The sequence below is a fragment of the Neopsephotus bourkii genome, unplaced genomic scaffold (genome assembly GCF_033783945.1).
Source record: "Neopsephotus bourkii isolate Nb327-2 ecotype Australia unplaced genomic scaffold, CSIRO-AGI_Nbou_v1 NB_1589, whole genome shotgun sequence".
Taxonomy (NCBI): Eukaryota; Metazoa; Chordata; class Aves; order Psittaciformes; family Psittacidae; genus Neopsephotus; species Neopsephotus bourkii.
Window position 1 is genome coordinate 3,561,140 of NW_026902065.1, and position 23,286 is coordinate 3,584,425.

The window sequence follows — 23,286 nt, forward strand, 5'->3', positions numbered from 1 at the left end:
CGGTGAAACCTTTAGTAAGCAAAAAGACTCACGTAATCTGTCCTGGTGCAGCCATTGAGCATTTAGCTTTTTTATGGCAGACGTTGTTTGTTTCACAGATGTCCGTCATGCTGCATCCTTTCCCAGGTACAAAGTTTGTATAGTGCTCCTTGCATTCACAGTGGGACTAAATCAGAAGGATGGGAGATGGGAGAGGAAAATTAGGTGTGCACAAATTGTAGATTTTGGCATACTTTCTGGAACAAAGGTTTGAAGACAGTGAGCTTTAGTTAATCACCCAGTGAGTTGAGATGCAAGTGTAAAGCTTATCCACATTTGTACAACTCCCTTCTAAGTTTTATCCATTCAGGAAAACTGTTGACTTTCAGGTAAATTTCCTTCAGATAAAGTCCTGTAGATTCACTTTTTTTTGACCAGAGAACATTTAAAATCAGTGTGGATAGGTCAGATTTGTATCTCTGTTCCACAGCTTTCTGCCTCTCAAAATGAGTGCCAAAGCATTTATTATTAATGGGTGAGGTGTATCAGAACTACCTTCTACACACCAGCCATATACAGGTCACTGAGGCACCCCTCAGAGAAGCAATTTATATGACTGTGAACTGCAGGATGACCCTGGATGACCAAGTCCCTTTATGGCACTTGAGTGTGTCCAGGCAAAACAAGAGTCTTTGAAGTCTGGCTTTCTTGATGGTGAAATGTTGCTTTACAGACACAGATCTGAGCCAGTTCCCAAAAGCATGAACAAAATGAAGCCTTTATACAGCGCCTTTCATCAGGTGTCCACAAAGACACCTGATTACTTCTTTCTTAAATACACTAACTTTAGGCCTGTATCTGGTGGTACCTGTGTAAGGAATCTATTGGTCCTACAAGACCCCTTTGGTCAGAGAGACAAAATCTAACTGGGCAAATTTCATTTCAGTGCCTTCATTTTGGGGAGGCAAATTTGAGCCAAAATATCATAGGAAAAAGAACCCTGTTGCCATTCCCATTTTCAGAAGGGAAATGTGGTATACATAAATTGAGAAGAGAGGTAGAGTGATTCACTCCTGGTCAACAGTAGGGCTTATGCCAAAGCTAGGGTTAGAGCTTCATTTCCCTGAGGCCTGTTCCCACTACCTTTATGGCTTCTTTTTGGAGAGAAACTATTATCTTAGGCACTTAACAGAGGAAACATCTGGGGCATTCATTCAACACTAACCTTTCCTGGACCGTCATATATACAAATAGTGGACTCTGCAGGGCAATTCCCGTATGTTGTTTGGCAAGGGTCTACAGGTAAGCAGACTTGGCCATCCCCTTTGTAACCTTCTTGACAGGTACACCTGTGCTGATTTGGTCCAAGGTAAATGCAGTCAGCATTAAGATCACAGACCTTTTTGGAGCATGGGTTGATAGCTTGTGAAAAAAAAAAAAGTAAATGAATTATTGCCTGCAGTTCTCAAATTGAAGACAAGGATTTGCCAAAGCATCATCATGTCAAACAAAGCCTGGGTAGACTAAACTTCTCATAACAGCCAAGTCCGAAGTATTGCGGCGGCATGAAGACAGAAGGGAGGAATGTGTTTATGCTAACATAGCAACTAGCTGTTTGCTTTTGAACAGAAATGATCTCTTAACTTGGGAAACTGAGTTATAAACAGATTACAAGATGTAATGTGCTCATTAAATATCACAACTATTTCCTGTTCTGTGGTGGATTTTAACTAGAGAAGGTCAGGTAGGTGACAGGTCTATGCAAGCTTTAAGCATGTGTTAGATCAGTTGGAAAATATTTCTTAATACAATAGGCATTTACTGTTTTCTTTCCGGTAATTAAACAACATAATGTCATCTGTTCAGCAAGTACTTCAGTTGAGTATTCCACACTGCTGTGGTTTCAGGACTAAACCAGAGGCTACTTCCACAGGCCATTTTTATCAAAGCTATGGAATTATTTGTTCTTGTTCAAAATCCAGCAGTGCTTGAAGAACATCTTCTCACACCTTTGTGTTCACATTAGGATATAATTGCGCACACACTGTAGCTAGAAAGTGGCAGGCCCTGAACTCACCTAAAAGGTGGTGCTGTTCACTGTTTTCCCCTCTCCTCCACCCTGTGTTCCCCCTCAGATGGGACTGAGAAACTTGGCAATGCTCAGTTTCATTCTTTCAAGCCTTCTTGTCTGTTCTGATGTGAAATCGTGCACACACACATATGCACATGCTCAAGTCAACTATAAGCAACGCCACCTCCAAGCTGAATCTGGGAAAGCCACTCCTATCCTCACTTACGTACTTAACTGTGCTAGAGCTGCTTGTCTTCTGCTTCCCAGCCAGTCAAATATAAAAGACACTGGCTTAAACCACAGGCAACCCTAGTGTCTAAAGGTACTGGGACAGAGAATGAACATCCATGCAGCCTGCATCAATATAAATCCCGAGAGAGGCAGGGATACTAGCATCCTCTGCTGGTTGCTGTAGTTTGTGTCTTGATTGTCTATGCTGCCTGCTAGAGGAACCTCACGTTCCCTGAGGAGTGACTTTCTAACATCTTGCTCTTGGGTGGTGCTCAAGCCTATTCAGAGAGGATGACACCATAGCTAGGACCAAGAGGTCTGTATGTAAGTATTTCCAGATGGAATCAAAACGATTGAATCTGTGGCTTGATCCAAGACAAAATTTACTGAATAGTGCTTCTAGCAACAGATGCAACCATTTTCTTCATTGCAATTGATCTAGAAGGAAAAGCTGATGCTGTAAGACTAATGTAAGCAGAGGAAAGAAAATCTGGACTCTTGCAATACAGCTAATTTGAGCATTCAATGGCAAATTGAGGAGTCTATGAAGACAACTTTAAAGTAGACTTTTACCTCCAGCTGAGATGCTATTATCTTTGTTTCATGAAAAATAGGAAAGATAAAATGAGCTTTACTTATCTGTAGGGTTTATGCTTAGTGATGAAACTGAGCCACCTCATGATGGATATTCAATAAATATAAGCCTTTGGTTGCTGTTTTTGATGTTTATGGAAACAAACTATGATGTTGGACTTTATCAAGTAGAAGGATGTGATAGGAGTGGATTGGTAAGCACTGATGACCCAGTATTCACACCATGTATTTTATGGAGGTTTACTAGCCTTACTCTGATTCCCTGGAATGAAGGACTAGCCTTTGGGCTGATGGGCTTCTGAAGCACGTTTTAGGGTTTAGTTTCATCCTGAAGGAATCTAGTTTGTGCACATGAGAGTGCTTGGGGATATGAATCCAAGAACAACTAGATGGTGGGATTTGGTTCAAACGCGCACTCAGGATCTGAAATATAATACTAATGATATTGTATACAAAGAACTCAGCAGACATGAAAATTACTTACGTTCACATTGTGTACCATCCCCATGGTAGTTGGGCAGACATGTGCATTGCAGTTGTCTTCCATCCTTGCCTGAGGCAGTACATCTGGAGTTCGCAGGGCACCGCAAGGCCTCACATTCAGCTATTGCTGAGGGACAGAGTGTGACAAGTTAAGCTGTGTCTGCACTCTGTACCAGGAGGCACTGTGTTCTGCAGCGTGCTAGTTTAAAACATGCCTGATCTAGGGACCATAAATTCCATTGCTGTCATAATTTTTCTGGCAATTGAAGTGGTGACGATGGTTAGGGAGCTCACACACAGGGTTTGAATTTAAGTGTATATTTGGTTGCTCTAGAGTGATTAACCTGTGACTAATTTTACATTTGTCCTTACCAATTCTAACTGTATCAGAGCCGTTGAATGTAGAAAACAATCTACTTACGCTGATCACAGCTGAGCCCTTTGTATCCAGATAAGCAAGTGCATTTTCCATCCCCTGTAATTCCACTGTTGCACACTCCATGAACACAGTTGCAAACTGTATGGAGAGATGGATTGGCTTTACTGAATAATAATGGTGTTTGGAAAGGCATTGTTAGTGGGTATCCCGTAGCAATTAGCATCCTGGCCAACAGCTTTGACCAGACCAGGCTTTCACCCCAGTTCCTGAATGTAGAGGCCTCCATTAACAAGAAGATCAATAATCACAATTACATATATCAGTAAATAACATACTGATTTTTGCAAGCTGTTAATAGCTTGGGGCCTGAAAATCGTCAGGACACACACCATAAACATCAAACTGTCTGGTTGCTGATACCATAAAACTTGTAAAATTTGACATAGAATCTTGAGACAAAATTGAATGCAGTGTGTAACATAGACCATTTTTATCACAGACCATTTGTTAACAAATTGCTCATTTTTGCTTCAATTCTCTCTCATACACCTCCAGAAGAGATGAGCTTTGTGACGTTTTTTTCTCCCCATAAGCAGAATTTACTTAGTTAAAAGGATGATTAATCACTGTGTAGGTCCCAGGCTTTTTTCTGGCCCCGTTCCTATAGTCTGTCATTTCTGATTATAAACCTTGTGACAATATGTGCACAAGGTGCCATATTCAGAGTTGAGGCAACTACGAAATCCTTTTTGAAGGTTCTGTTGTTTTAAGCTTTAAGTATACTTAAAAAGCTCAAATATCTGAAAGCTGAAGTGTAATATGTTGCTTAAATTAATATGCAGCTGAGTCCTCTGGTAGCTTCCTGGAAAATAATTGCATTTACGATATCGAATTCATTCAAGTACTCCATTTGCATGAAAATGGCTCAGTCACATTTCTATGTGTCAACACTGGCATCCAGTGGACATCTGGTGGAAAAAGTGCCTTTGAGTCAGCAGTGGTGTAGGACTAGTATAGAAAAGCCAAAACAGATTATTTAAATTGAGGCCATTCGCGACTCTTCTAAGAAATCATTCCATGTAGATGTTGAGGGGAAAAAGAAAAAAGATTTTTACTTAGGGATAAACAACTATTACCACTGAAGAGATGTTTCTTAATACTCATTTTTTTCCAGGCAGCTTTCTGGTTTGGCAGTTTAATGCTCATCAGGGGTAAGGAAGGTAAAGTAAATACTAGAAATCATTAAGAAGCAGGCAAAACTGGAAACATATTATACAAATATATACACCTGTGATACATATACATTTTAAATGGTGAACATAGCTCTGATCGCTCCCTCTGTGTCCTGCTTCTCTCAACAGAAGTATGGCTAACCAGTGAAATCACAGAATCATAGTATGGTTTGGGTTGGAAGGTAACTTAAAGCTTATCCAGTTCCAACCTCCCTGCCATGGACAGGGAAACCTTCCACTGAACCAGGTTGCTCAAAGCCCCATCCAACCTGGCCTTGAACCATCTACCAGCCAAAAACTGGAACTAAACCAAGTCCATACTTTTTCATACTTTTGACTGAGTTATGGAATTCTCTGGCACTTAGTACTGTGGAGAGCTAAAGCAAATTGGACTCAGGCACAAGGTAGTAAATTTAGGGAGGATCAATCCAGGATCCAAAGCCTTTAAACACTGCAATTTGAACTCAGTCTCTGGTTGCTTCTACTCTTTCCCTGGGTATTAACTATTGGCCTCCAATATGGAATACTAGGCTAGAAGGACTTTTGGCCTGTTTCCAAATGGCTTTTTTTGAGTCAGATGTACTGATTTAAATACCACGTATTTCATGCCTTTATAAAGATGGTCTGGTTTGCAGATATATTTATAAACCATAGCAAAATACTGTAAGCCACTTTAAGTTATGCACTTGATATGTTCCCACCCAATATTTTAACTACTGTAATAACCTTCTGTATTTAGATTAAATAAATGCAAATCCATAATTTCGTATGAAAAGTGGGAAAGATAACAACAGGCTACCTGAGAGGCACACCTGCAGAAACACACCGATGATGCTAATCACTGATTTATTTGATTATTTGCTATAGCAAAGATACTCAGAACAAGATTAAGATATTTTTGCAGTGCTACACCATGTTGTCTGTACAGTCCTGAGTTGAATTCTGCCCCACTGTGAATGAGGAGTGCAGTAGCTGCCTGTTTTCTTTTCTCATTGTGTTCCCTGAAACAGACAGCAACTCTTGATAGGACCTATTACTCATTTCACTGTTATTTTTCGGTGTCTGAATACAGCTTTCACTTACCTTTCTTTCCCCACTTTAATAAAGAAAGCTCAAACTCACCTGATGTGCAGTAAGGACCAAATAAATTATCTTCAGCACATTCTTCACAGGCTGTCCCACCAAACCCTTTCTGTGAATTACAGAATGGAAACAACAAATGAAGTTTCTCAACTAACCCCATGCAGATAGATATATGCTTAGCAGCCTGAAAACAGCATCTTTAGCTGCCAAAAAAAAATAGCATGGCAGGTTCAATCAGCAAATCGGAAATGACTACCGCTAACACTGTCTTTTGAATGATTATTTTTTCCTCCTTCTCTCTGCCTTCTTAAAAATAATTTGTAGATCTTGCACTTCAAATCACATGTTCTGAATGCTAAGGTACCGATTAAAGACCATTAATCAAGCTTAATGCCCAAATCAGTCTTACAGTTGTTAGGGGTTTTTTTTTCTCAATACTTCTCACTGTCTCTTTTCCACGTGTCCCAGATGTGCTTTTGATGTAATTAACCAGTAGAGGGGGAGGTAGAAAAGATTCACTTGAGTTGTTTATTTAAAGATCTTTTTGGCTGAAGTTATTAAGCACTGCACATTGCGCTCTCCGCAAAGGAACATTGTAGTGAGGGTATAGTCCCAAGCATAAGTACTTTCTAATGAGGGCAAAAAGTTGTAATAGCTCACTCTAAGGAAAAACAAAAATAGAGGAACTCAAAACACCTGAGTGAGGAAGGCAAGACAGAAGGACTTTGTAATAATTTCACCCAAACATGCTCAAGTCAGTAAAAACAATAGTGTGAACATTATTTGTGCAAAACAAGCAAAAAATGAACTTCAAGCAGATTTTCTCAACTGTTTCTGAAATGTTTCATTTTAATCTATTTATGCAATGGAATATGCAGTATTTTTTAGCAGAACTTACGCGTGATTATGTTTTTTTTTTTTAATTTTAAAATAAAGGATGTACCTGACAAGTGCATGTTCCGTTCCCACTTATACCCTGGGAGCAGTGTCCTCTCCTGTTGCATGGTGATGCAGCTCCTCCTGGACATGCTAGAAATGACAATGTTTAAGCCATCAGTCAGCTCACTCTGACCCTTATGGTCCCCTTGCAGATTAGGGGTAACAACCCTGGGGGCTGCAGACATATGGGGCAGACAGGGACCTCAGGTGACAACTGCTGTTTTGCAGCTGCCCAAATCTCTTAATGAGAATCTCAGCTTCAGCAGAGGCCATCACCTTCTCCAGTCTGGGAACTTAACCTAGTGACTGTAGTCAAAGGATTGCACAAAAATAGTTTTCTTATTCTGAAATACCATATTGATTTTGTCCCTAATGACCCACCTCTATCTGCAGACAGTCTAAACTGTTAGAGTGGATATAAGTGGAGTTCACCTAACCACTTCTTCTGTATATTAATACAACTCTGAATATTTGCTGCCGGAATTATATTTGATAGCAAGTTAGAGTTTAAACCTTTTTATTTTCCCCACAAATTGCATTTACTTTAAGTGGGAATTTTTTCCTTTTCCCCTCTACCTCCTATAAGACTGTGATATTTGATTCAGATAATCTTGGAAATGGGAATTTGGGTATCTCATAACCTATTTCTGTCCAAGGGGCTGTGGTCACTAGTAAAACCTGTGTGCCAAAGATGTGCTATTCTCTTCAGATCCTCTGGTGCTAAAATCATGATTACAGGCAGTGGTATGCCAGGGGAGACAGAGTCTGGCTAAAAAACCCAGCCAGCAGGAGAGAAGAAGAAACAATGACAGCATTTTCAAACTAAAATAGTTTAATTTTTAGCTGAAATTGTTCAATATTCACATTTTTACTGAAAGGTTGCCTATAGGAGAGCCATATTACAATAATAATTACAATAATACAGACTGTTCTGTAAAGCTTTTCTTCCTGTAGGGCTATCCTTTATTTTTTTATAGTGCTACAGCATCTCCATAAAAGTTATTTTTAAATCCCTTCCATAAGCCCTTCCTTCCTGTAATTGAAGTTCCCATTAGGTACCATAATCCTAATGCAGGCTGTATCAAACTCCTACTGCCCACACAGGTTCTCTCTGGTAGATTTATTGCTTATAAAGAGTCTTAGCTTGTTCTGTGTGGGTGGAGATGGGCAACACTGGATTTATGCTTCCGCTGAGTAACTTAACTCTGATTTAGAGTGTTTAAGTGATTCAGAAGTTTTCATGAGGGTTATAAGCAAATGAGTGGATGGTATATGTATACACCTAATTTTAGTGAATGCTTTGGATTTATACCAATCTATTGATATTTCTTAATTACTTAATGATGACTCTGTTGGATCTGAGTAAGCTTCTTGTGAAAAAACAAGAAATCTAAAGATGAAAATTCTAGTGCAGTTTCTCACACATGCTGAAATGAAAAAAATTATTCAGAATTGACATGAAATAACCAGAAATGAGGTAAAGTAATAACTGCATGTACTTTAATCTTCAAGGTGGCTTTTAGTGAATCTTGTTTTCTGGCTACCCTGTGATAGCTACATCTCATCTTTAGCCCTGACAAAGGTGCAAGCTGTTTAATATTTGCTCTGAATGGAAACAGTTTTACCTGAACCAATGCTTTTATTGAACGTGCAAAAATAGAGAAAACTTAGAGTTTATGGTATAGTTTCTAGAAGAGGATTCTGTAAAACTGCTGACAAAGAAGGGCTTTTATTTTTTGCCATTGGCATTCATTGAGCTTCCTCTTCTCTTCACTATCTCTTGTCACTTGCTTTGACACCAGCACCAAGGGACAGCTTTATCAGAAGTTTAGCAAATTACTATACTGTTCTATGAGTTTGGCCAGGCCGATAAAACGCTTCCTCCAGCTAGCTGGAGTGGTCCTGCTACAGTCTCTTGCTGCTACCCTGGTGCAGGGGACAACTGAGTCCTTTGCTTTTACTGGGGATGTTCTTCAGAAAGTAGTAGGAAAGAGATGCTTTTGCTTAGAGCTGTCAGAGTATGAAGGCAAAATCGTTATATCTAGGCAAAAAAAGCTTAAGTCTGTCAGCTCTTTTGCTTCATGGAGTTTAATTTAGCACTTCCCAAATGTTAACAAATGCAGCCTCTTGGATTACTGCACCTGCCTCCCTCGAGGCTGGAACAGTGGGTAGAACTTGTAAAGTTGTATTTTTGACCTTATAATTTCACAGAACTAAGTTTGTTTTCTTTTGGCCTTAATTTTTTAATAAAAAAAAATTTATTATTCTCACAGTGCTTTCTATTTAATTGCTCATACTATGCACCTTTCAGTTGGTACCCAGGCTTGTCTTTGGAGCCATGCAAATATTTGTCCAGAGTGGGGACCTGAGCTGGCACAGGGAGTAGTTCCTGATGAAGCCCATCATTTAAACATATGGGACATCTGAGCTCTACTAGCTGTGGTATCTGTGGTTGGATGATACTGGCAGTGTTAAAAGGCTGTGCTCTTTTCCTCTGGACCTTTCTTCCCCTGCACTTTCCCCTTTTTCCTTGATGCCTCTTTACAGAGGGTTGAGTGTGTGGCTGGTTGGCTTGGGGCGCTTCATGGCGAGGGAAGGGGACAAAACATCTATCATTCACACTGTATGTTTCAGTGTGTGTTATCGTTGAGGAAGTTGGAATGCTATTTAAGGCCTAATTTTGTCATTGCCATCAGATGCTAAATATGAAGTAAGGCCCTAGTCAGGGATTTTTCTCTGGCCTCAGGAAGGACTGCTTTCCTCCAAACATGCAAGGCGTGCCACATGCTCTTAAAGAGATTGCGATAATGTAAAGAACTATTTTTTCTTCCTCCAAGTGACAGCAGAAACAATGCTGAGACCTTGATTCTTTGCTTTTTGGGGCCAGGAGGTTTGGCCAAAGGAAAAGAGGTTCCTTGCCTCTGCAGCCTCCTGCCTGCAGTGGTGCAGGCAAGATTCTAGCTCAGGGAAAGTGAGCTCTGTGCCTCATATGGCCTCCCAGAGCACCCTGAAATATGGGATGATGGTCACATGTGGCATTGCCTTCCTCCTACTGGGAACTGAGGTTGCATTTGGTGAGAAGATGATAAATCACTACACAAGTGGTTATTTTCAGATGCAGACAAGACCACACACTACATACTCAGCTATTTGCCTATCTTTCCTATAGAAGTAGCTGTTGGGGTTTGATTATTTTGCTTTACTAGATAAATGAGTGGTATTTAAATAGTAACTTGGGCTAAAGCTGTATGTGTCTATTTGTGTTGTGGACAAAGGGACTTCGCAGTTATTGAACCAGACCTTAACCCCATTAACTAAACAAGGAAATGCTTCCTCTGGGCAGGGAAACTTCCTCTGTAGGTCTTGATGCCCACTTCAGTAGCCTGAGGTTTGATGCAGATGTGGAGTTGCTGATAGGCTTTTCCTGAGGAAGGGGCAGCAAAAGGAGAGGCACTCCTGATTACCCCTGCTTCAGTAATGCCTTTAGCATTTACTAGTGGCAAAAACATTGGGAGGGAAATTTTTTCCAGGTTGAGCTGAAAGACCTGCACTGCCTAAAAAAAGTAAAGAATTAAAGAGATACGGAAATATCTCAGATAAAGATGAGGGTATGTTTGACTTAAGATAAAACATTTAAACTTGAATTTTGAAACATTTAGATTTTAAAATCCATCATGGGGATCCTCCCAAATGAAAAGTATTTTTACAGGCATTGACTGAAAGGATTTGTTTTGAAAATCTCACAACCAAGAGGGTTCCCTAATATTCTTATTATTATTTTTTAATTTTTGGTGTATTTTTCTTTTTAAATGAAGTTTTGAATATGTTTCCCCCCAAATCCTCCAAGTTTTGTCTGAAAACTGTTTTCTTCTACTCCTATAATGCGCTCTGAGGAGCAAACTTCTCATGGCAATAGTTGCTGAAAAGAAGAAAACTCACTGGTTTGCTTCTACTCAAATATTATAAGAAAATGCAAACCCAGTACCCTAAATCACAAAAAGAGCTTACCCATGCAGTCTGGGCCCCAGCGTCCCTGGCAGCACTCAGGATGTTCAAATTCCTTCACACAGTGATGCCGACATCCCGGAAAAGAAAGTGTGTGTGTTTTGATGTCTAAATAATACCTGAGAAAAAGAATTTGGAGTTGCTTTAAAGTTCTTAAAAGCCTGCTGTGGGGGAAAGTGAAATTCTTAATCTCGGTGTCAGGCAGGAGAGCTTTAAACTTACTTATATCGGCCTGCCTTTTTTTTCTCATTAAAACATACATCACGCATCAAGGTCTAAAAAGATCTTTGAAGGTGTTTCTTTTGACATAGTATATTTATCTTTTATTTTATTTCTTTTTTATTGTATGTTTCCCCCCCCTCATTTCTGCAACCTAACTGCAGCAGTTTTCTCTAAATATTGATCTGAAAGTTTTTTAAAAAATAAATTAATATCAAGGTTCTTAAGTATTAAGTAAGCTCAAAATAGTTACATTTCCCCTAAAATACTGTTTTTTAATTTTTTTAATTTTCAGTATTTTGTTTAATTTTCAGTATTAAAGGCAAAATTTCATTTTTTTTTGAGATATTCCTTCCTGCCCTTCACCCCTACACCTCCCCAGTCTGGCAGTTTGAAAAATCTGTTATTTATATGATAATATATGATAATATGATATGAATTATATATCAGTATAATTTATATGATAATATGTATCTGTCATGATATTGATATATAATTCATATCAAGTATGCAGAATAAACAAAAGAATGATTTTATGATATCACTCAAAAGAATATCTGATAGGCCATTGATAGCAATGTTTATTTTCCTCTTATATCATTTGCTGATTAATTTTAGGCTTGAATTAGTCTGAGTAAAGCTTTAGTTCTGGAGTTGGTGAGGCCAATGGTAAATGTTCATTAAGAAAATCACATAGAATAGAGCATTTTTTATATGATTTAACATTTTTTAATTGATGGGGAACAATATTCTTGAAGCAAAGCTCTGACAAAAGAGATACCTGCAGTCTGGTATTCCAGTTCCATTGGTAATTTTGGTGTAACCAGCAGGGCACTGGGTTTTGAGGTTTAAAGAGCAAGGCACACATTCAGTTTTCATTCGAATGAGTAGCTTTTGATCACATTGCTTCTTCATCTGTAATAGGAGAAGATTAATTAAAAAGAAAGAAGTTCTCTTTGTTGGTTAAACTCTGTCCCCAGTGGCATTGCTGAAAAATGACATTTAATTCAGCTTTTTTCCCACTAAACCACATATCAGGGCTTTGCGGTCGTCTTCTCTGCACAAAATATATCCAACCACTGAAGGATAAACCCTTCTAAGTGTTATATTTCTCTTGAGAATGCTTTGGCAGGAAATGCTAAGTTCAGCAGACTTAAAATCCAGGTTACTGGGACAGCATCTGCCTGCAGAGTGTTAGTTCTGAAGCTTGTGCCCCTTGCTGTGGAGATTTCATTTTCACAAATGTAAACCTGACAAACGACTTGAGAAGGTCTCAAAAAAGAGAAAAGGCTTAGGGTGTTGTCACAGCAGTGGCATTTTATTTTGTGGTTGTACAAGTAATAGGTTTGAAAATGTCTATATACAAAAAATAGTTTTCTTTTTTACTACTGAAACAGTTGACCTGTTCTAAAGCACAAAGTCTTTGCTGAACTTCATCTAATGTTGGCTTCATCCTCTTTCATCCTGGTGAGTATTTGTGGAATTAAACTTATAATTCACAAATGGTGAAAAATGATCTAATGCAAACTATGACCTTTAAAACCGAACAACAAATAATAAATGAAATCATCATTATCGGAGAAGAAGTAGTATGAAGTGTTCCTTTTTCTATTCCAAGATGATAATTTGTCCAGTGTTCTTAAGTATGGACCTGCTTAGCTAGTCTTAATTCACTCAAGCAACATTGACCATGAGAGACTTCCTATCTGACACAGTAGAATTGAAATTAACTTTTTGAATGGAATTTCAGTTAGGCGGTTGAGTAGTCAATTAAGTCTGAATCATTACCAGGCCAATGTGGGGAAATGTTTAGTGTTTATCTCTAAATACTCTACCTGCCTACTGTGTGTGTGCATGCGTGTGTGTGTGTGTGTATGTGTGTATGTATGTAAGACCAATTCTAGCAGCATCATCCATTTAAAAATGTTCATATATGTTAAGCAAAGAATCACACACAGAATCATTAGGATTGGAAGCGACCTCTGGAGATCATTTAGTCTAATCCCCTCAGTAAGTTAATAGTTGTCTATGGATGTTCTAAGTAGTTTTCTAGATTATAAAGCCAGAAGGACAATTATACTAGAGGAGCACAATTCAGGATAATTGGAGCTTCTTGCATGAAATTTAGTTTGAAAGATAAGACTGTTTAGAAAACTCCCATTTGATTTGGAAATGGTCAGTTGCAGAGAAACAAGCTGTGGTATGTTGCTTTGATTGTAATTTGATGGTTTTGCTTCAGCCTCCAGTGATTGCTCTTTGTAGCTTCCATGATAGATGGGAATCTGTTCTGTTACAGAGTTTACTGCTCCTTTCTTATGAATACTTATAGTCATCTCTCACCTTCCCCTTGGAGCCAATAGCCCGCCTGGATGTGAAGTGTCAGACCCAAAATTTCTGGGCCATTCCTCTTTGTGGGAATGGGCCCTGCACACTCGCCCTTCAGGGTCTTCTCTATCCCTTTCCTTGCCAAATCGACCATTAACACTTTGTGCAGCAGCACCATGGTAGGATCTTCAGGTCATTTGCTATGCAGGGTGTGTTCCAAGTAACCACTTTCAAGGATGGAGTCATTGCAGTGCTGTTATATGTTGCTCAATGGATATTCCCAGTTTGGAAATCTGTCCAGGAATTACCCCAAAACATGCACAATCGCAGCCCTGTGCTGTCCAGGCATTATTGGACCTTTTGGGCACATGTGGGATGCTGCAGCCTCTTTGCAGAAACTAATGGTTAGCCTGGGTGGGTAGACTGGCATGTTGGGCAGGATTTGGGCTACCTCATAATCCCAGATGAAACCCTCACCCCAGCAGTTTCTCTTCTTGTTAGTTATCTTTCCTTCAGTGTTTGCCATAGCAGCACATTTCAGTAGTGAAGATTGTGAGGATGTATCACAGACGCTGATAAGGAGATCAAATTTTATGAGCTCTGAGACACTCTATTTAATAGTCATCACCCAGCTATATTTCAACATCAATTTAGTAGTCAAATTTTAGTCTTTAGAAATGTACTGTTGAAATCTGATTTAGATAACATTCAAGTATTTGAGTAGTGAAATGTTTTTCTGTTGCATAGATGCATTTCAGGTGTCTTTGAAACAAAAGTAAGGCCTCTATCCAGATGTGAGGATAATGTGGATACAGCTTGAGCAGAATGTGGCAAAGCAGCAGCGAGCAGTTCCATGCTGGCAGGACTGAGCAGCCTCCCTCCCCTTTCAATAGAGCCCAGTGCTGGTGGGGCACTGGACTGACCTGGCTTTTTGGGCCTCAGGTCTATGGTAGCTCCCACAGACAAACCAAGCATCTCTGCACCTTGCTTCCCATCCAAAACCACCTCACAAGGCATCAACATAAGGTGGCTTGAACACTTCAGGCCTTTCAGAACGCTGGTGCTCAACACTAGTGCAACCACCTTAACATCCCATTGTTAGCAACAGCACCAGAGCAAGAACCAGTACAGCATTGAATGTAAAGTCTAGGCACCTTAACTCACATGAGCATTTCCACTGAGTCATATTGGTACTGTTAATATTGAATAATCATAAACTCAAGAGTATTGGCTGATTTTTCTGAATCTTTAACCAAGTGTGATACTGAAGCCCTGCTCCTCGCAGGTGCTTGTAGAAGTTGTTATGAGTCTGAGGCTGGATAACCAGCTGAGCTTGTAGGATATTCAGATTCAGAAGTGAATAAACTGTCCCTAGGAGTGCCTGAAATTATCTAATTGCAGAAGCTGTCACTGAAAAGGCACTCCACAAAACTTCATTTTGGAACAAGAAAATTTAAAGAGATTTTTGAAAAGGTAAATTCTAAATACACATCAGGTATACCCTTTCCCTACCACTAGCTATAAAATGCTGTTTGTTTTGGAACGGTGGGGTTATTTCCACTTTCTTCCATTTCCTCTTCCCTTTTTGCTTAGGGAAGCTGAAAAAAGGTGATTTGCTAGTGGCTCTGTTTTTAGAGACAGAAATAGGTTAAACGCATATCCTAGTACTTGTTTATACTTTTCAAAGTATTTTTCCATTTAAAATCCCCAATCAAACAAATGACAGCAAAAAAAAAAATCTGAGTGGCTTCCCTTCCCCTCCTAATTTCTCCCCGTGCTTTTATTTCCTCTTCTGCAAGTGTTTTTTCTCTAGATCACAGTAATTTAAAGCCTCATGTTGTGAGACAGTTTAGATGAGTGAATGACTGCTTACTGAACTCCTGGTTCAGATTTGTAAACCAGCACTTTCTGCCTCTGTGAAAGGATGGTGAAAACAGATTTTGTGAAATTCCACAGATCCACAAGATTTGTACATGAGAAATGTACCATTTCCCGAAAAGTTTACAAATCTTTTACTTAAATTCATAACTTTGTACAATTACTTCCAATAGCTCAATTCCTTAGAATTTTTCCCTACCTATCTGAAATAGTTTTTCCTACTTATGCTTAGTAGAGTTGATAATTTTCACTATGGAGAAAGTTCTTTTAATCTTCTGATTTATCTGAAATTCTGATAGTTCTATTGCTTTGAATGAATATATCAGCTACAGTCTTTTGCCACATCTGCAATTTTTTAGAGACCTTTTCAGTGTACTCATGACATACCCTTTAAGCCAAATTCTCATGTGGAATAGGAAATGCATTTCTGTTATGTCAGAGGACTGAGTTACAGAGGTCTTAGTTTATAATTTAGTGCCATATGCATCAGTGACTGTTAAAGTGGGCTTTTCTACTGTAAGATACACCCTTATACAGACATACAGTAATTCATTACTTAAATAAGAAGCTGCTTCTTACCTCATCTGTGCCTTGTGATGTCAAACACAGTTTCACTGCAGCCAAAAGAGCCAAAAAGAATAAAATAACTGGATTTCTTTCCATTGCCAAGAATTGGATTTTTTTCTTCAGAGCCTCCCAGACATGCACACTAAAACTCTGATGTCAAGCGATTGTTTGTTAGAGGTGCTATTTCTTCTGCGTTCTTAGGCAAATTATGTAAAGAGACTCTTGTCTTCCTGAAGGAAAAATGAGTGAAGGATACAGCATGTGGAGCTCTCCTGTAGGCAGGAAAAATTCCAAAACTCAGGGTACTTGCTGCAAGTTTTCACTGCAGAGCTGAATAAACCCTTCCTAATTGAATGACAGGATATCCTGACCGGACTCTGTTCCTTTATCCCTCTCTCTGAAGCTGTTGACAGTACAAAACTGAGGACACTGAACTGTTATGACAGAAGATGTTTTCTTCTTTTGGGTGGGCATGGATAGGGGACTGTGTTTGCTGTCATTACAGTTGTTCAGCTAATCTAAGGCAGAGCAAAAGATCTCTGAATGTTGGCTTATCAGCCCTAATAACATAGGGCTGATAAAACCTGAATGTGGTTCTGTGAGGAATACTGCCCACTTTATCTCAGGAGGGGAAAAGAACTTCTCCCAGCTTTAGTTAGCTGGATAAAAAACGGGGATTTTTTTTTTCCCTTTTTTGCTATTCAACCACTTTGACTGATTTCCTGGAGCCAAGCAGAGGAAAATTAGCTCAGCTATGTTACTTGCATATGATTGGGAAGAACGAGCAGACAGTCATGTTGATTTGCCCAAAGCAAGACGGTTTCTCTTAGAGCTGTTCAGCTCTTTCCTAGTGGTGCTCTTTGCTTCTCTCATGTCTTAAAAACCTAACAATTTGGCTGCCTTTGCTTTATGCCCCTGACATTATAATTTTTCAGTCATTTGAAGGCACTCCGTAAGGATGCCTTAATACAAAGCTGTGCTTTGAAACCAGGTTAAGATTTTGAAGAGCCCATTTTGAAGTGGGTGTAAACATTGTGCTTTCTCCCAAATTCCTACTTGTGGTCATGACTAGATAGATGGCGCATTCACCACACGTTATGCTTGATGCAGTTGTACTCTATAATCTTGCACTCAGTATTGTTTTCTTAAAGAACTCAGTGGTGATAGATACATAATACACAAAATCATGTATTTTTATTATATATTCTAACTGAATACTGCAGATTTGCTGGTAGGAGATGGCAGGGCAAGATGTTTCCTGCACTCTCATCAGATCCTGTTCCTTTCTGCTATACGATAAGGAAAGTAAATCATTTCTTGTTTATGCAGACAAGATAGCAGCCAGGGGTTGAGATGTACATGCTGACAGTACGTATGGCCCTGAGAATTGCCGTTTCTCTTTCCTGAGGTCGAGGCCTTTCACGTTACTTTGGGTTTGCATACAATGTACAGTCTGGTCTGGCGGAAGGAATAGCTCGGGTTTTTCTCCAAAGGAGCAGAATCCTGGAGGATTTCTCCCATGTTGTGATAGCTCATGGCCACATCCTGTTCTCCTTGGGATGTCTGGGAGTAAAACTTACCCTATCTCTTCTGCAGCTGTACCTTGTTGGAGCATGGGCAGGGTGGCTCTCTAGGCAAGGTCTGTGCTACCTGAGCTAAACATGGTTGCCAGGTCCCTGCACATATGATGGCAGGAGCTGACAGCTTCTGCAGCAGCTTGAGGTCAGCTGGGTTTCTTGTCTGTTGCCACTTCAGACAGTGCAGTGATGAAAAGAGCTGTAAATCAAGCACGTCCCTTTCCTGTCCTGTAGATTGAGATAAAAAGCAACACACATCAGCTCTCTTGTTATCTGCTGTTACCTCCCGTATAGGCATTTGTGTGAAGTAAACCCTTTTTCCCTTTCCTTCCTCTCCCTTCATGTCAGTGTGCTGCCTCCCCGCTAACTGCCATGATGAACGCTTTCCCTGCTCCAAAGGGACAAACAAAGAATCGTAAAGAATTTCTTCCTTAGATTAGACATTAGGAACAATTTTTTCACTGTGAGGGTGTTGAGGCCCTGGCACAGGTTGCCCAGAGAAGCTGTGGCTGCCCCATCCCTTGCAGTGTTCAAGGCCAGGTTGGATGGGGCTTTGAGCAACCTTGATCTAGCAAAAGGTGTCCAAGCCCATAGCGGGGGGTTGGAACTGGATGAGCTTCAAGGTCCCTTCCAACTCAAACCATTCTGTGATTCTTCATTAAATAAAGACTGTGCCAGGCTCTAACTTTAACTCTGACTGGCCACCTTCTGCCCTGCTTTGGGCAGAAATACAGGCTAATCTATCACTTGGCACACTTTTGTTATCTTGCTGCATTTACAGCTCACTGGAGACCTTCATGCTCTTGCATTTTCTACTCTTACCTTTTCCTGGCTTTAGCAGGATATTTTATTTTACCTTTGTGTTGTGCCTCTTTCTGTGTCCAGCTGGAGTGGTGGAGAGGTCTTGAATCTCTGGTTGCTATAGGAAGGTGAAAATTTTGGAAGCCTTAGACAAAAATATTAAAACACAAATGTGTCTGCGGAGTTGGTTCCCTTGGGTTTTTTGTAAATAACGATTATACAGGTGATAGAGGTGAGAGCAAGGAATGGGGGAGGACTGGGCATGGATACACCTAAAAGCTATTTGACATGGAGCTGAGCCAAGCCTCTCGGGGGGTATCCCAGCCACTTGGATGCTCCCTATCTCAGCTGCTAGTCACCTTTGTACCTCTGAAAACAGGCAGGCTGATAAAAATGATTAAAAGAGTCACTGCGTGTGCTGTAATGCTGCAAATACCTCATGTTTTGGCATACACTCATGTGTGTCCTGGCCTTCCTCCATTCTACTACTGCCTTGCTGGACTGGATGCTCCTACTCTAAGTAGATGTGAGATGGTTGCCTTTTTACTTTCTTCGTCCACTTACTGACTCTACGTTGCTCCTTCTGTTTCTGTGCTGGAAATGTCAACCAGCCAGAGAAAACATGGTTCATTTATGTAGGTGTTCTTGAAATCAGTTTTTAGTGCTGCAACTTATTTCAGTGTTTGTTTTAGTTGGTTTTTCTCAGAGGCTAGCATCTGGCACAGGAGGTCAGTTTGAAAGTAAGCAAAAACCAGTGGAGATACAAACATGATGGTTGCTGCACTCACTTGCTTCTACATCATTCTGATGGCCACACAATTTCTTGCATTTTTTAAAAGTTTCAGTTGATAATTTACTATATGATTCATGTTGTATATTGCTCTCCTAAACTTTCTGAATGTGAAACTCTCACCCTGAGATAGCTGAACAGCCTACGATGGGCTGTCAGAGACTCATACAAAGCTGAGCCATTTCACAATCATATGATAAAAGCACCATTTTAGAAGAAGAAATAAAATAGAAATATGACTGTTTTGAAGCACAGCACTCATTGCAGCCTTGAACATTCATGAGCTCTGCATAATAAGAGTTGGATCCGCTTTTCTGGTATGTCCCACTCTACTTGTTGCTCAGCTCCTCTCCAAGGGGAGAAGCTTCATTAGCGAAGTGTTACAGAGTGCCAACTATGAGGGCACATTCAATATTCTTAGTAATTTGAAAGTTAGCAGCAGAAAATGAATGAATTACTGTTTTTTTACTGTATGTGGCTTCTGTTTTAGAGCCAGCCACAGCAGGAAAACTGTTCCAGGGGTGTTTGGATACGGTTTGAGGCTCCACATGTCTGAGGAAAGTCACTTTGCTCTTTGTTTGGAAACTGGCTAAAGCACCTTGCAGAGGGGTAGGAGAAGATAAAATGTGTTCAGAAGAAGAAAGTTTCCTAGGGGGAGGGAGGCTTTGGCTCTGCCAAGAGAAATGTCTGAATGCTAATTGTAGGTGGAAGGAGGGGGGGCACAACCATCAAGTTGCCTAGGAGGAGGCTTGGGGTAGGGGGGGAATATTTGGGCAATACTGCCTTTGATTAACACAGTCTTAATTGGAACATAACAAAGAGATTATAAAAAAAAAAGAAGTTTGGCAAGTTAAATCTTTCCAGTGCCATACATCTGAAGAAGCCAACGGTGGCCTATGGAGAGCCTGAATGGGCAATGTGGAACATTCGAGGGGTGTGTAATTTTATCTGCGGGGTTATGACAGCCATCATTTTGAAAGATGGTGACTATCAGAACTAATTAATTCTCCAAGCCCATAGGATGCATTAAGATAGAGCTGCAGCTGGTATGCTGAGGAATGCCGCACGCTCGACAGAGGCCATCGCTTTTATCAATGTTAATGAGGGAGAAGGCACAGACAGCTGATCTATACCCAAATGTGTTCATGATGCATACAGCTGATGGCAATGCAGACTGCCAGTCAAGGGGTGGTCTTAGCCATAGATTAGATCCTCATAGTGGCCTCTTCAGCTTTCTTTCTTTCCTCTCTTTCTTTTTTTTTTTTTCTTTTTTTTCTTTTTTGTTCTCAAAAGAGTCTTTCAGCTGGTGAAATTGTAAACAAAAGGCATTCTGGCTGAGGCTGTGGCAGAGAGGGCTTTGCTAGGCAGACGTGAGGAGAGTTAGCACGGCGCTCTCTTGGACAACGTTATTTACTACAACTTTTAAGGGGGTGTTAGGTGGGGGAGCTGTAATGCTGAGCTTATAATCAGCACTGTGCTCTAAAGGGAACAGCAACAGTCAGGGGCTGCTCACAGTTACGTCTGCTACCTTTCATGCTACAACATGTTGCTTAAAAAAATGAGAGTCATGCTCAAGCCATAGTAAGGCCCCATGCCCTGTAGTTCCAGCAAGGTACAGGACTTACAGTGAAGTCCTTGATTTGTGGGAAGCATTCCCCATTTTCAGCTGGGAGGCATTCAGGCCAAGATGTACAGGGGAGATGAAGCTACAGAGCTTCTGGATGGCAATGCCATGGGGATGAAGGGAAGAACTTAGTCACCCAGATCTGGAAATGTGGGTGACATTAAAGCCAGCTTTGTGTGTCTCTCTCTCTGCTCTGCATATCCTGCATTTTAGCTCTTGGTAGAACATGAATGGACTCTGATCCCATGTTGCAGCCAGCTAATGGGCTGATAAAGGCAGAAGCTTGACTTTTTTGAGCACTGTGGCTCTTCCTGGTGATATAATGCTCTTCAGAATTATTAAATCTCATATTTAATGGAGTATAAATATAACACACATTCCTTGCACAGATTTGGAATAAAATGAATCACAGTTATGAGCTGCTTGATAATTGCACCAAAATAAACTCGTAGCTTGAATTAACATCCGCCCATTTTTGTCATGTCAGCATGGAAGAAGCTTCAGCTTTAAGATGCGATCAAAGGATATCAGAAACTAGGAACAAAGAATGGGCTTACACAAGATGAGAAAGTGCCTCAAATAGATGACAGTTCCCAAGCAAATCTATTTTGCAGTTCATAAACATCCAGACAGGAAGGAGACTGGGGTTGTTTGTATGTGTGTCTTGTACTTCAGCAGTTCTGCTAAGGTTGCAGTGTGCAAGGCCAAAATACCAGGAAAACCCTGAGGCTCCCAGATTGAGGATAGACAGAGGGATGTAGAGCATGAATTTCTGGTGCTGTAAATGTTACATTGATTTTTCCAACCCCATGGAAGATAAGCAGGACAGAGCGGCACACACGTTTCACATCTTAGTGGTTGGCTGTAGTACAACTGGTGACATTTGGAAACCCCAGGCACCATAAGGTAAGGGAGCTTGTGGAGCTGGTGAAGCAGCAGAGGCTGTGTTATTACTATGGCGTTATTACCTGCTGACTTCCTTCCATGCGTTAGACAATGCAGAGAGTTCGCTGTAATTTTGGCCTACACAGAGCTTGTATGCTTTCATAGTAATGCTTTTGTTTTGACTAGTCAGACTTGAACAAAGTTAGCTTAATATAGTTAATAATTTACTGGTAATAGAGCGGAATTGCAGATAATGATGTGGAGCAATCAACCTTTGCTCAGTTGTTTTTTTTTCCCCCTTCCTTTTAAATGCAGCCTTTATAACATTATCCAAATGTGCATGTTTATGGCTATAGTGAATTGATTTCAGACAATTATCTTGTCTGAAAAAAGCCATCTCAAAATTTGTTTGAGAAAGAAAATCATTCAGAAGACAAGCTGGCATAATTTCCACAAATCAAATCACACAATATTATCTTGTCTTCCTCCTTATGATATATAAGCCTGCTGTGGTTTACATCAGGCTACAGGGATCTGTTACACGCTGTGCTAGGTGGGTAACGCAATGTGGGTATGCAGTGTGGTAATCCCTAAGCCAATGACCTAAGGGCAACAAGTTGCCCACAGGGACATCTGATATTGCTGGGAAGAGCCAAGTGCGGAGATGCCTGGCATGTGGTAGCTGGCTGCAAGCCAGCAAAGGTTGCAAACCATTGCCCTAAGAAACAGAGCTGAAGTTGGGATAAGGAAGCTCAGGCTGCATTTCTGGCTCTGTATCTTACAGATGTGAACGAGCTGCTCATCGTTTCTGCCTTGGCTACATCTTCTCTCCTTTCTGCTTTTTCTATAGCTTGTCTGCCTTTCATTATGGTTGTGTATCAGTGCCTCGAAAAGTGACACCTGGGAAGGAGATGTCTCCAGTGTAAGTCAATGTTCAAGAATAAAATGCAGTTTCTATGCCAGCATCCTCCATCCCTCTTCAGTTCAGTGCCTTTTCTGCTGCAGCCTGCTGGGAAGGGGGAAGACACGTGTGGGCTTCCTACCTGTCGTCTCCAGGGTCAGGCTTGCCTTAGCCCGGGGCTGTTTTGCAGTGGGCCGGGAACCAGAGGCAGGAAAGGGAGCCTAGGACCCTCCCCGCGAGACCACCGGAGGGCAGCAGAGCCCAAGCCACGGCTTCAACCCCCCCCTTCAAACCCTTAGGGAACACACTTGGAAGGGGCTCCTCTGTCCCCACCACCCCCTGCTAGAGCTGGGTCCTTGTGTGGGGGCCCCCACTGCAACCCAGAGGGGACACGCTGGGGCGTGAAAGTGGTAACACGTTTACATGATTGAGGTGTACTGATTTCCCAAAAATAGTTGGACAGCATGTGGGTATGAATAGATACATTAAAACTAAAAGGTTTAGAAATACACACAGATAGGAAATATATGTATACGCATATAAAATAAACATATAAAAATAAATAAAATAGAATAAATAGCTTAAATATTTAAAATATAAAAAAATAAAAAAACAGAAAACAAAATAAATACATAATATATAAATATAGAAAGTATAAAAATGAATATATGGAAGTATATGAAATAAATATATGCATGTTCAATTGTGGCAATATTAAAATGG

At 40.4% G+C, this 23,286-nt stretch overlaps 1 protein-coding gene and 1 long non-coding RNA gene across 3 annotated transcripts in view; one reads left to right on the plus strand and one right to left on the minus strand.

Moving 5' to 3' along the window:
* The window catches only part of STAB2 (stabilin 2), an 82,360-nt gene extending 66,024 nt beyond the window's left edge, over positions 1 to 16,336 (minus strand). For both annotated transcript variants that reach the window (XM_061371885.1, XM_061371884.1), the window contains exons 1-9: positions 15,998 to 16,336; positions 11,997 to 12,130; positions 11,000 to 11,115; positions 6,996 to 7,081; positions 6,092 to 6,161; positions 3,780 to 3,875; positions 3,360 to 3,485; positions 1,205 to 1,401; positions 33 to 166 (exon numbers count right to left, since the gene is read on the minus strand). In XM_061371885.1, the coding sequence (XP_061227869.1) occupies positions 33 to 166; positions 1,205 to 1,401; positions 3,360 to 3,485; positions 3,780 to 3,875; positions 6,092 to 6,161; positions 6,996 to 7,081; positions 11,000 to 11,115; positions 11,997 to 12,130; positions 15,998 to 16,081 (1,043 nt within the window). In that variant the 5' untranslated portion in view covers positions 16,082 to 16,336. The remainder of the gene's footprint in view (positions 1 to 32; positions 167 to 1,204; positions 1,402 to 3,359; positions 3,486 to 3,779; positions 3,876 to 6,091; positions 6,162 to 6,995; positions 7,082 to 10,999; positions 11,116 to 11,996; positions 12,131 to 15,997) is intronic.
* The window catches only part of LOC133222316 (uncharacterized), a 236,693-nt gene that overhangs the window by 64,032 nt on the left and 149,375 nt on the right, over positions 1 to 23,286 (plus strand). The window lies entirely within an intron of this gene.